This window comes from Gossypium hirsutum, chromosome D04 (genome assembly GCF_007990345.1).
Source record: "Gossypium hirsutum isolate 1008001.06 chromosome D04, Gossypium_hirsutum_v2.1, whole genome shotgun sequence".
NCBI classification, from domain to species: Eukaryota; Viridiplantae; Streptophyta; class Magnoliopsida; order Malvales; family Malvaceae; genus Gossypium; species Gossypium hirsutum.
Genome location: NC_053440.1, coordinates 39,078,990 through 39,093,086, shown reverse-complemented (window position 1 = coordinate 39,093,086; position 14,097 = coordinate 39,078,990). Strand labels below are relative to the sequence as shown.

Sequence of the window (14,097 nt, the reverse complement as noted above, 5' to 3'; positions counted from 1 at the left end):
TTAGGGTTTATATGGTTTACGGTATATGGTTAATTTAAGATTTAAGGCCAGTTTAGGAGTTACTATTTTAAGGTTTGGGGATTATATATGGATTTAGGAAGTATGGATTAGGGATTATGGTTTAAGGGTTGGGATTTAAGGTTTAGGGGTTATGAGTTAGGGGTTAAGGGTTAAGAGTTAGGGATTTAGGGTTTCAAGGGTCGAGTTAAGGTTTAGGGTTTAGATTAATTAGTTTTTTTTAATTTATATATTAAAATGTTCTTATATAATTGTAAAAGATATAATAATAAATTTAATATATTAAAATTATGAGTATAGTTTATATTATTTAAGAGATATATAATAGATAGACTTTATGTATATTGAATGGTTAATTTAGGGTTTAAGGTTTTTTTGAGATTTGTTAAATTATACAATTTTATACAATTAATTAATGCTTTTATATTTAAAAATATTTAATAATTCTTTATGTAAAATTTATAAGAAATATACAATAATTGAATATAAAAAATATGCGAGCTTTAGCGGCGTTTTCAACAAAAAACGCCATTACTATGTATTAAAATTTCCTAAAACGGCACCGTTTCAATAGAAGAATTTAAATTTCTTATTGGCGTTTTCAGGAAAAACACCGCAAAATGTACACATTATCGGCGTTTTGATAAAAAATGTCGCAAATATGTATTATAATTTTTCAATATGGTGTCATTTCAATTTAGGTAGTGGTGTTTTTTCTTTAAAACGCCGCAAATGTGGAAGCAAATAAAAGATAATCAAAATCCCGCTCACTTTCAAAAAAAAATTTTGGTTACCCGCTCATTACTCCCTCTTCTTCTCATCTCCGTCGTGCGCCCTAAATCCCCGAAATAAAATTTTATTTTTGTTCAGCTGAAATCCCCCAAATTTCCCATTTCCAACAACAGACTTCAAGGAAGAAAACCAGAACATGGGATGGGATCACCCAGACATATCGCTGGAAGAAATGATGAAACTGATAGAAGGGTTTGTTGATATCCTGGTTTTTTGTTTTGCTTTATTTTTTTAATTTTATTTACTTTTGGGACTTTTTAAGGAATGACAAGAAAAAAGAATTTGGCGATGACAAGTTTGACAAACCCATATCAGAGACTAGGGTTTCAAGGGAAGAATGTGGTTCAAATGGGAGAAATCTAAATAAGAAGAGAAGTTATGCACAGTTTCATTTAGAGTTAGGTCAATCTGATTTTCTTCTCCATGCCTGTTCAATTTGTGGGGTCAAGTGTTCTCCCGGGGATGAAGCTGATGAAAGGAACAATTCCATTTTTCACAAGAATTTCAGTCTTGGGGTTCAATTCAAGGTACATCCCTAATTTGCTTAATACTATATATATACACATGAAGAAGCTTCTCTATGTTTTCGCTTTGTGCTTTTTAACATGTCTTCTGCAGTTCAGGATTGTTTTGCTGCTATTTACATAAATACAATAGTAGCAAAAAAAGTAGTGAATGAAGAAAATAGAGTATTTGAAGAATTTGAAAAGTAGTGAATGAATGGTAATTTTCACAGAATCTTTTGACTTCTAGCTTCATTTTACAGGGATGATGAAATGAGAGGGTTGTTCATGCATACCTTAAACAGAACCAAGGACCATTTTTCGCAACATAAGTATTAAGTACTGGCTGAGCTACTGTTAAGAAAAATGGATTTTGCTATGATTAAAAATTTAACATGGGCTATGTTGTTAATCATTGTTCTCTCTTTTTTCCTTTTTTTGTTATTACTTGTCTACTTCAGTTTAAAGTGATAAAAGGGTTTGTTTAGGGCTAGTTTGGATGGGCGGTGTGTTTACCTCCGGTGAGGTTAAAAACAGCGGTGGCGGTGAGATTAGTTACTGTAGCGGTGAGATTGGGTACTGTAGCGGTGATATTAGAAACAATGGTGGGGTGTGTGTTTGGATTCAAACGCAGCTGTAGCGGTGAGGTGAGAATGAAAAATGACTATTAAGGACATCAGATTAGAATTGATATATAATAGAAGTTATTTAAATTATTTTATTTTTTAAAATTATTAAAATATGCAAATTCATTTAATAAAATATTAAAATGTATCTTTCAATATTTTAATGAATTATATAAATAATTTAAATTATTTATTAGATAAAATGATAATTATTTTTAATTTTTTTATAGTTATAATTAAATATTTTTTTATAACAATGATAAATATTATTTTCATAAATAATAACATTATACTTGGATCTAATTTTGAAGTATCTAAACGGATGATTTTTAATAAAAAAATATAGTAACATAAGACATAACAAGTTTCATTATACTAGAAATTAGGTTATGATACAAAATGTGTTTACAAATATTGATTCATTAAACTAGTTGCAATGGTTTCCCTTAACATTGTGATTTCAAGGTCACTTTCTCTGTTAGAAGAACTCGATTCACCTCTGTCAAATTGGCTTGAAGAGACTGGCATGTCCGGTATATTCTCAAATTTTCAAAAATCCTCATCATTTGACCAAGCATGTCTTCGAATGTAATTATGAAAAACCATTGTTGCAATAACTATTAAAACTTGCTTGTCGAATGAATAACTTGGAATATCTCTTAATATTGGCCATTTTTTTTCCACACTCCAAATGTTCGTTCAATCACAGAGCGTAACGAAGAATGGGCATGATTAAAGATTTCTTTTTTTCCAGATACTTGATGATTACCTCGACGAAAATCAGGTAAATGATATCGTTCCCCCCTATATGGACCTAGAAAACCTGCCATTTGTGGATATCCGGAATCCACAAGATAATATTTTCCTGCAAAAAAAGTAAAACATAATATCAAGTTTAAAAATAAATTAAAAATATTTTTTATATAAAAAGTAATTAAAAAATTAAAGTTCGACCTGGTGGAGGGTGTGGAAACTTCAACTCTTGCTTTCTAAGTGCTTGCAAAAAAATTCTACTATCATGTGCTGTTCCTTCCCAACCAGGAAATGCAAAAATAAAGCACATGTTGAAGTCACAAGCTGCCATAATATTTTGAGTTGGTTCACCTTTCCGTCCGATATAAGGTATTTGAGAAGAAGGCGAAATGCATGCTTTTATGTGTGTTCCATCTATGGCCCCAATACAATCCTTTAAAATAAATACAAGTAATGAGATAAAAGTTAGAAATAATTTATGTTTTAAAAATATAAAGATTGTGTAAATTTTACCTTAAAGTGAGGCCAATATCTTGTATCATGTCGAATATGGTTCGGTACTTCCTCGAATTGACCTTCAATGGGTTTAATCGTGTCTATTCCCATTCGAGCAAATATATGCAACATATCAGTAAAAATTCGACTAACAGTTTCCCCAGATCGTTGAAATCGCTCTGTTGCATTTGAATTTGATTCTCTATTTCCAAGAATGTACAATGATAATGCTAACTTCTCCATTGCCGATACTTTCCCATTCTTTAAGCCATAATTTGTTTGCAAATCATGCAACAATCTGTGAAATATATTTTTTGGCATTCTAAAACTAATCATGCAACGATCATCGTGCCCATTTAATACTTCGTCCACCCACATTTGACCAGTATAATTTGAATCCATACGCGGTTGCATAGTGAAATAAGTTTCATGGTGTACCAATACACTGCTTAACACATATTCTTCCTCATTATGATAATTGTTGTGCTCAACTTGGGTAACAATTGTGGCTATTCTTCGTTGAGCTTCTTCACTTAATTCAGAGGGATCATAATTCATATCAAAACTATTATACATATTGTTAAATTCATCCATAACCTGAAAAAGTAATCAAATGAAAATAAATCCTTTAAAATCTCGTGACATTCTATACAACACAGAAACTTGATTAAAAGCATAACATAAAAATACCAAACATACAAAGTAGCATACATTAGTCTTACATATAAAAAAGTAGTATAGTTATATTACAATAATATTTCTAAGGAGCTGATGGTGGAGGTGGTTGATGGTATGGTTGGAAGGGAAATGGGGATGTTGCTACCAAGGATGAAAATGATGCAATTGGATTTTGTTCAGCATACTCACGTCGAAGCCACCAAACCCTATCATCTGGATCTAAGTTCAAAAACATTTCTCGTTTCACTGGTATTTGGAACATTTTGGTGGCAAAATAGTACAGTTCATCTCTTTTTGGAATTTCATCTCCCAAAGCACGCAAAGCATCCATTGCATTTGAAATAGTATATTGAGAGTGAGGAAAAATAATTTCGTTCACTGACTTCCTTGGACTAGCCATACTCTCACACAATTTCTCAATCCGAGTAGTTAATGTATTTCTTGATGATTTTCTACTTGAACTTGATTTTTTTCCCTTACCGTGTACAACCCCAAGTGTTTCCTTTCTTCGATTAGGGATTCCATGAGAAGGGTTTGATGGTACCTCATCAGGGGGAATACCTTCATTCTCGTTACTATGTTCATCTGAATCACCAAATCCCTCATTAGGTGCATCATCTCCCATAGGAACCCCACGTGGAAGAACACCAGACGAAGGTGCCATGCGTTCTCTCCAGTGGCTACAATGCCACCAAACATTTGCCACATTAACTCATTCAATTGTGGTTCAATTCCTTTCTTCTTAAATCCTTTAAAATCAGGATTTTCCTACATAATATGTTAAACGTTAAATGTTATACTAAGATTTTTATAACTGTAAATTATTAATTTTAAAAAACTTTATGCATTAAAATAATGATAAAGTTAACATTAACCTGTATTTTTTCAGCCCACCACTCTTCGGTAGCATCGACCGTCTTTTTCAATGGACACCATCCAATACCTGTAGATTCCTTAAGCAACTCCCTCCATAACCTCCATTCCTTTTTTAATGTATCCCACTTATTTTTCAATTGAGGTTTTCCATAATTTTTTTGTGTTTTTGCTTGAAAAAGAGCAATGACATTTTCCCATCCCTTTGAGTTTAGATGAGTTGTCGGTCTATTGCCAGCATTGACTTCATTTACGCAAAGTTCACAAAATATCAACGCCAACTCATCGTCCCAAACAGCTTTTGTTGCTAAGCTACTATCTCCCTCCACAAAATTTCGTGTCTTTACCATCTATTATTATTTTGATTTTAAATGTCAATAGACCATAAATATATAATTAGATATAATAATATAGTTTCATAAAAAATAAGAATAGTACATCACGAATGGATGAAAGCCATAAGATAAACACTAAAGAAAAAATTCTCAAAGATCCTAAATAAGCTCATCAGGGCCCTCCTCCCCAACCACAACCTTAGTTCTGTTTTACTTGGTTCAGCAAACTATTAAGATGGTTTTACAACTTAGGATTAGGCTATGTATGTATTGTAAAATCTCCTTGATGAGCTTTGGCAAGATGGTGTTCAAGACTATCTAACTCATGCTTTAAACATCATGGTAACTTCTGATTTTTTTCATCGACATTTGAAGTATTCATGGTCATGAATGTGCAGTTTGTGACTGTATTTGATTGCAAGTTTATGGCTTTAGTGATCAATTGATTGAGCTCTGACTTTAAAGGACTTTTGTTTTGTGGTTTCATGCTACTGTTGTTTCTATACTTTTTGTACTTACTAGCATTTTTTTATAAGTTTGAAAAAAACTTTATGAGATATTTTGGTTATTTTTAGCTTTTATTTTTGCATTTTTGAGATAATTTTCTCTAGTTTTCATCATTGGTGTCACTAAAAATTATCTTTACTGTCATAGTCTACAATTTGAGTGTCTTTAGTTCTTCTCTTCTTCCAGGGAAAATTACCAGAGGAGTACATCGTGTGCTTTTTAAAACACTTAACACTAACAGGTAACTCGTGTTTAAATTTTAAGGTTTGTGTGCTTAATTAATTAAAAAGGATATGATTGCAAATTATGAAAATATTGAGGGCAGTTTTAATAGGATTGAATTGTATGTGGTTTTATTAATTAAAGTGTTTGCATGGTTATTAAACCATTTAGTTGTAATGGACGGTAGAATAATAATTTAAATGGCATTATGCATGATTTTTTTTATATGTTATTTAAGTTTATTTTGGTAAGATAATTATTATTGTAAGTATTATAAAACATAAAAATTAGAAAGCCATGCATGCATTCATTTTAGTGCCGAATTGGATTGGTTTTATAACTTTGAGTGCTTATGTTGTAAATTAACCTTAGACAAAAGCATAGACGGTAATTTGGAGATTGTTAAGATGAAATTATTAGTGAAGATTGATCTTAAGTACTTAATTGGTAAATAACCCTTTTAATTTGATGAGTGCCGTATATGTCCATGCTATATGTGCCGGTTTAAAATCAATTAGAAAGGCTAATATAGTAAATTAGTAATAACTCAAATATTGATAAAACAAAACACAAATATGTGAGTGCTTGCATGTTCATCTTTTGGGGAGCCGAATGTTGGAGAAGAAAAGCTTTGAAATTTCGGCAATTTGAGATCAAAATTCAAGGTGAATTTCTAGTTAATTTTGTTACATTTTAGTAGTTTTGAACTCCTTGCTTAATTCTCTTCAAAACCCACTTGATAATTTTTGTTATAGTGACTAATTGATAATCTGCTATGGTTTAGAAAGCTATGGAATTTGAGTTTTTATGATAGAAATTTAGATATAAATAATAAGAACAAGAGTTTTTGATAAAATGAATTCCATAATTCTCAGCTTATTTGAAATTTTCTCGGGAAACAAACATAAAAGTATTGTAAACTAAACCAAAACACAATAAAGTTAAAAGAAAAAAATTATTGCCATTTCTTTCTCTCTCAGCAAACTTGAGAAAGAATACCCAGATTTCCCAATAAAAAGAAGCTACTTTGTTATCAAATAATTTTTTAAGAACCCATGCCATTGATAAAGTTTGACCTTCCACTCTCTTCTCTTTTTTCTTTTGTTTTTTTTATCTCTTTGTAATAAAAAACTTTGTTCCTTCTTAGTTTCAGATTTAAAATTTTAATAGTACTTGTTGAATATAAATTAAATTGATAAATTGTTCTAGATGTGGTATATTTGGATTACTGATTGTAAATGTGAATTGAAAGTGCTGGAGTAATGACTTTTACTAGTGTTTCGGCTTATGAAAGTTAGCATGATCAGCTTAGAAAAGCATGAACTATGCATGTGAAATGACTTTTGTTTCGGAGTAATGACTTTCATTTGTCTGCATTTACATATGCATGAAGCGAATATAGTTGAGTGGGCTCCTATCAAGAGTATTTTTGAAGCATGACAATATCAGATGTCTTTAATAATGGTGATACTACTTGATAGGATTGACTTTTGTTTTGTTCTACAGAAATGGCTTAAAATTGTTGATATGTTTTCATTTTCAGGAGGCTGATGCATAAAATAGAGTTTACTTCAGACTTCACAGGATTTAAGAAAGATGGGGCACAATGGTTGGTTGATAACACAGACATCAAACTTGTAGGTAAGATTTTACATTTTTCCTCGCAGTTACACGATTTTAAACAAGTTTCACTATTTCAAATACATACCTTGCCTGCTTCTACACTAACAAATGAAGTAGGCACCTCAGAGCCTCCAACCTGCAAGACACAAATCATAAGAACAGAATATTGAATGTTGAACTAAGCTCACTTTTTTTTCTCACATTTCATAACAAACAAACAAAGAATTTATTTAATTGTAAGGTTCATTTTCTTCTCACTTTTCATAGCAAACAAACAAAGAATTTATCCCAATGCACTTCTAAAAACTCAATCCCATCAACACAACAAGGACTTGTTTTTTTTTCAGTTCCCATATATTTTTTCAATTAACCAAATTCAACTAAGTTTAGTTTTGGTGTTCAGGACTTCAAATTTAAGTCCCAAAGAAAATCAAAATAGGCTCATATGAAGAAAACAGAAATGGGAAAAGTTCATCTTGCTTTTCCTCATATTTATTAGCAAACAAACAAAGAATTATTTGTATGTACTTCCAAAAACTCAACCCCATCAAGGCCGAAGTCTATTTTCTTTTCAATTCTCCAAATTCAACTAAGCTCATTTTTTGCTGTTCAGGGTTTTAAATTTGAGTGCAATAATAACAAAACAGAAATGGTAAAAGTTCTTTTTTTAAGCTCACATTTCTCAGCAAACAGACAAAAAATTAACCAAATACACTTCTAAAACATTAGATCATTAATCTACTGCTTTAACATCAATAGTCAAAAGGACTAACAACTGCGACAAAGAAGAGTAGAAGAAGCCAGAACTAGAGATAATAAGAAATTAATGAAAATACCTCAGCCACAACCAAGAACAAAGCAAAAAGAGGGGAGAAATCAGTGTTGCAAAAGAAAATGGTTGTTTCGTTCTCAAAAATAATAGTAATAATAATAACAACTGTGACAAAGAAGAGTAGAAGAAGCCAGAACTAGAGATAACAAGAAATTAATGAAAATACCTTCAAAAAGCAGCCACAATCAAGAACAAAGCAAAAAAGAGGGGAGAAATTAGTGTTTTACTTCACAAATATGAAAAAGAAAATGGCTGTTCCGTTCCCAAATTTGAAAACAACTGTGGTTGGGGAAGAAATTAATTTAAGTTTCAAGGCTAAAATGGTAAAATAATAAATAAAAGTATGGGTATGTTTGTCTCAAAAAAATACCTACAATTGTACTGGCTTTCACTGCAGCTGAATCCTCCAGCCTGTTTTCAGCATATCAGTGTGGCTGAAATAAGTTTTCACTGCATTGTGCTGTTGAACCAAACAGCATACCAGTGAGTTTACTATCCCTCACTGCACCACACTGGTCTTCACTGGTAAACCAAAGGAGGCCGTAGTGTCCTTTAATCATCATTTTGGTGGCCATTAATGAGTAAAAGGGGGCGTGTAGGGCATCAATGACATAACTTTATCATATATATGCTACATAACATAATGTGTCGGATTTATATTCATATCTGATACTTGTTTTGTGTTTGGTGCTAGATATTGCTTTGTATTGTTCATGATTTATCTTTTTAAATAACAATATTATTAGAATAACTCCATGAAAGGGGTTGAGAAGCATATAATAATTACATGGCTAAAGTGATGTCTTTTATTCACATGAATCAATGATGCAAAGCCAAAAGATACTTATTTATGACTTAAATTTTATTAATTTTTGGGTAAGCTACAATTATGCTTTAAGTTTTATTTTTGGTCATCTAATTAAAAAAATTACAAAATAGTTATCCAAATTGTATTTGTTTTTTTGTTTTTTTTTGTCTAATTTTGTTAATTGTCGTTGACTTTGTGATGAAATTGCAGTTCTAAAATCTTCTATTTTCCTTTTTGTTCTAAACTCCTTCCCCATAGAGGATGGATTTGGGAAAGTAATGGGGGAAAAGAAAGGAGAATACAAGAGAAAAAAGAAAAAAAGTTAGGGAAAGAAAGATGAAAAAAGGTTATAATTAGTTTGTTTTTAAATTACTTTTTAAGGCATGCACTTTTTAAGACATGCACTTTATACAAAAATATATGTCCTCTACATGAAATTAACGTGTTATTCACTTTTGTTCTGTTTCCTCTTTCTTTCTGGATTAGTCATGGGGAGAAGTTGCTAGATGCATGTAGAATTGCTTCTGTGTTGTATGAAGTACTAAAGACAGTTATAGCTGGTCCTCAGGTTCTATTTCCCCCTATGATTTAGCCTTCTTACCATAGTATTTTGTAATATCTGGATTTTGTTACTATGATTGTCATCTTATGTTATATCACTTTTTTCCTTTGAAGGCCCTTGCTAACAGAGAGAGCATTCAAGCTAGATCTGAGTTGTTTGCCTACAATATTCTGCCACTTGATCATGGAGGTATTCAGCAAGCAATTATGAAATTTCCCGAGGTTTGACACTACACGAATATACTCTGGTTTTGTTTTTTCTGTCCACTTTTGTCTCTAAGAGGTAGTTGGCTGACAAGATGAGCGGCAATATACTGCTTGACCAAGGTATACGTTATCCCTTCTGTTGGCCAATGTTGCTGTGATTTTTTATTTTTCTTGAAATACCTGAGTCTGGCACCCATGTTTGAGTCATGTTTGGACATGATAGGTATAGAGTTATGACCCTTCAGATTCATGGAAAAACTTGGAAAAATTGAATATACCTGTATTGGATAAATTGAATATATCAATGATCAATTTAATTATTATGGTGTTCTTCTTCTTTTTTTTGTGCCTTAGTTCTCTTTTATGCTATATAAGACATTTCTATATAACAGTAAACAACAGTAGTGCAGCATGTTTCTGTTTTGCTTTTTGCAAATTAATACTATTGTTCGTTGTTAAAAAATTGAATAGTTTAGACAATCATTAGAAAGAATGCCTATTTGTGACACATGGAAGAGCTATGATTGAGATTGTTTGTTAGTATGGTTCAAGCTGCTACTAAAGCTGCACATAATTGTTTGTTATATTTTTTTTGAGCCTTAATGGCTATATATATTTTTTATTTTTAACATCTCTGTTGTTTACCAAGTTTGTTAGTTTATCTGATCATTTGGTTTTGCATCCTTTAGATATTAAAGGTGTAGTAGAGGATTCAGTCTCTTCAAGTTGGAAAAGCCAAGGCTTAGCACTTTTTCAAGTGGAGTGTTATTTAATGTTGCATTCCATGGTCGTTTATCTTAGTCGGAACTTGAATTTGGTGTTATTGAAACAGGGTTTTGTAGCTACCTTGTGTACTAGCTTCTTTAACCATGATTGTTAATTATTACGTGTTTTGTAGCCGAGTTAATATAGATCAAATGAGTTGTGAGGTAAATTGGTCATTTATTTAAACATAATATTTTAATTCTAAATTTAAATTTATTAATTTTATATTTAGCTTTAAAGTTAAAATTTTAATAGAAAATTTAATTTAATTAATTTTCTTTTAACCTTAAAAGTATATAGTTTAAAAGTTTAAATTACAAAAATAAAACATAATATAATATTTATCAAAGAAATAAATATTATTTAATTAATTTTTTAAAAGTCATGTTTTTAGCGGCGTTTGTGGTAAAAGCGTCGCTAAAGATCATGACTTCTAGCGACGTTTGTGGTAAAAAGCACCGCTAAAGATCATGACTTTTAGTGGCGTTTGTGGTAAAAGCGCGGCTAAAGATCATGACCTTTAGCGGTGTTTGTGGAAAAAGTGCCACTAAAGACCATGATCTTTAGCGGCGTTTGATGGAAAAGCGCCGCTAAAGGCTATGATCTTTAGCGGCGTTTATGTAAAACATGCCGCTAAAATTAGTGGCGATGGTTATTGACAAGCACCGCTAAAAGTAATAGCGGCGCTTAAAACGCCGCTAAAAGCTTAAAAAACGCCGCTAAAAGCTTAAAAAACGCCGCTAAAAGTCTCTTTTGCTGTAGTGATACAAATAAAGCTCAAAATTTGCCCTTCCGAGGTCGAGATGCTGGTGATTAGTTTTATTTTTGAACTTCATCGCTTCCTTGTTGAACTTGATAGGATCGAAAAAATTCTTTCATTAATCAAAACCAGTGTTTTTAGTGTCACGCCCCAAAATATAGGAGGTTAATTGAAATAATTATCCAATAAATGACTTAGGCTTGATGGTTAAGTAGTTAGTACACTCCTTAGAGTCTTAAGTTTAAGTCACTGTTCGCCCATTTCTTCTCTTTTTTCTTTATCATTTTTTTTCCAAAATATTTTCTCTTCATTCCTAAAATTATTTTTGCATCCTGAATCTGAAATTAATTTTTGTTCGAATCATTTTTCCTATCGATTGTCAATTTCATTGTTGTTAGCACTCATTTCTTTCATCCAAGACCAGTAAGTATTCCTCGTTTCAATGATCAAAACTTGTAATTTCTATAGTAGTAATGAACGACGTAAATTTTTGTTCAATCTAACAATCTTTTTCGGATTCTTGCCCAAATCTTGAGTAAATCATGTCAATCTTGAAATCCATCATTAACTTGTGTATAAATATCATTTGAAGGACCTGTTTTAGGTGCATCGACCTAGATTTGAGTGCAAAGAACGTTGGTTGAGATCCTGGTGATAGATGTGTGATCTTTATGAGTAAATCGGAGCAAACTGTGTCTAGGATTAGGGCCACATGGATGTGTGGACCATACGTATGGTCCACACGTTCAAATACACGACCATGTGCTTCTAAAACCCTAGGATAGTTCAAATTTCACATGGCCAAAAACCCTCCACACGGCCTACCACCAGATCGTGTCTCCCCTATAGCTTAATTTTGAAAATTCCATATGGCTACAATCTGTTACACGACCTGGCCACACAACTGTGTAACCCCTCCACACGATCTATAGCATCCCATACGGCTGCGTGCCCATACTTTTCAGAATTTATAATTTTTCCCAGAATTCTATGATTTTTTCAGTTTAGTCTCTAAATGGTTTTCGAATTATTTTTAGTGTTTTATTTTATTCAATCAAGTCCTTGATGATATGAATAATGTTAGAATCCATGATTTGATTGACTAGAGTAATATTATATATATTTGCATGAATTGTGATTAATACATTGTCTATTGTATCGGTATTTGAGATTGTACGTACAACATGCCTTATGTTACTGTTAAACCGAACACATAATAAGCATGACTTTTGCCACCAAATTGATCTGTTATAATATATTATTTGCTATTATATCGAACTGTTATAAACATATTGATTGGCACCGTATTGTTCTGTTAAAATCATATGAAATGCTATAGTATTGATTTGTTTTAAGCATGCCATATTGCATTGCATTGGGTGGGATGATATGTATGTAGGAAGTACTGGCAATTTATCTGCAAAATTTGGTATGTATCCACAGCTAGAGGCAGATTCCATTTGCGGGATATTTGTTATGTAATTTATAGCCAAAGGTAGATTTCATCTGCAAGACTTTGCTGTGTACCCACCCACAGCTAGAGGTAGATTTCATGTGCGGGATTTTGCTGTGTGTCCATAGCCATTGGCAGTTTCTCTACAAACTATTAGTGGCTAAGCCACAATTTGGTGTGTTAGTGGATAGAGTTCAAGGGAACTCTCAATTTGGTGTGTAGCAGTGGGGTAAAATATTTGCTGTTAAAACTGAAACTGTAAGGCATCCATAAAAACATGTGCATACAAAAACTGGATTTTTGATATGACATATATATATTTTGATATGACATATATATGTATATTGTTGAATGATCTGAAACATTGATATTCTGATGTTGCCATTGTAAATTATCTCTGTGTGACATATTTCCATATGCTTAATTGTTTGTACTGGTTTTCTTGTGATTGAACTCACTGAACGTCATAGCTCACTCATTCTTTAATTTTGATCCTTACAAATAACCCACCAGGTTAGGACGCGGACGTGACATTTGAAGTGATTGACTTGGTTTTAGTTAATAAAATATTTGAGATTTATTATTTGATCTTTTAATTATTCAATGACTGTATTATTTTATTTTGGAATTGTGGCATGGGACATAGAATCTGTGTTTTATTTTATAGCTTGCATGACATTTAATTTAATCTTAGGAGTTCAAATTATGAATATAAATTAGTTATGCATGAACCTCGATTTTATTAAAAAACATAAATAAATATCACTTTTCTGTTATTAAATTATAATTAAAACTTTGAGTAATAAAATAATTAGTAAATTAACTAAGTTTTCTTCTAAAATAAATAAATGTTTTAAGGTGATAGTTTAATAAACTTTGATAGCTTATTGGGACACCTTGGTGGCTAATGTAATCTTCCAAATTCGGATCTAACGTTTAGGTCGGGTTGTGAATGTTACATTTGGAACCAGGTTAAATAGACATGTTAATCTGGGAACCAATAGCGGTATCGGTCTGGCGAGAGGAATTGAACCAGTTGACCTATGAAACAATACGGGCCAATTGAATAGATTTTCTCTATTTTTAATCATTTTTATTTATTTTATGAATTTTTAATAATTTATTTGATCGAATTGATGGCTTGACCGGTTTGATCACTTATCCTTTTTTAGATAGTGAAATACAATAACAGGGAAAAAGCTGAACAACAAATGCTACTAACGCGACTTGAACCTAGGCCACGCCTAAAGCAGTGAACACCCTTAAACTATCAAGCCATCACATGG

At 31.8% G+C, this 14,097-nt stretch overlaps 1 protein-coding gene and 1 long non-coding RNA gene across 10 annotated transcripts; one reads left to right on the top strand and one right to left on the bottom strand.

Moving 5' to 3' along the window:
• Window positions 1-3,850: 3,850 nt before the first annotated feature.
• On the bottom strand, window positions 3,851-8,769 carry LOC121216158 (L10-interacting MYB domain-containing protein-like). Of its 4 annotated transcripts, XM_041091491.1 has the most exons (5): window positions 8,424-8,547; window positions 7,511-7,561; window positions 4,741-5,088; window positions 4,460-4,633; window positions 3,851-4,426 (listed from the first exon to the last, which is right to left on the bottom strand). In XM_041091491.1, exons 3-5 carry the CDS (start codon window positions 5,086-5,088, stop codon window positions 4,295-4,297), a joined length of 654 nt encoding a protein of 217 aa, XP_040947425.1. In that variant the 5' UTR covers window positions 7,511-7,561; window positions 8,424-8,547; the 3' UTR covers window positions 3,851-4,294. The 4 variants fall into 4 exon arrangements, with proteins under 4 accessions (XP_040947425.1, XP_040947423.1, XP_040947424.1 ...); XM_041091489.1 differs by lacking the exon at window positions 8,424-8,547 and adding an exon at window positions 8,632-8,769 and having other exon boundaries at window positions 3,851-4,633; XM_041091490.1 differs by lacking the exon at window positions 8,424-8,547 and adding an exon at window positions 8,628-8,761 and having other exon boundaries at window positions 3,851-4,633.
• LOC121216159 (uncharacterized) lies at window positions 5,598-13,473 on the top strand. 6 transcript variants are annotated; one of them, XR_005912182.1, is made up of 5 exons: window positions 6,266-6,467; window positions 7,346-7,443; window positions 9,276-9,411; window positions 9,552-9,633; window positions 9,741-10,716. It is a non-coding gene; the product is annotated as an uncharacterized lncRNA (long non-coding RNA). The 6 variants fall into 6 exon arrangements; XR_005912183.1 differs by having other exon boundaries at window positions 6,275-6,467; window positions 9,324-9,411; XR_005912181.1 differs by lacking the exon at window positions 9,276-9,411 and adding an exon at window positions 13,325-13,473 and having other exon boundaries at window positions 6,299-6,467; window positions 9,741-9,953.
• Window positions 13,474-14,097: the final 624 nt, after the last annotated feature.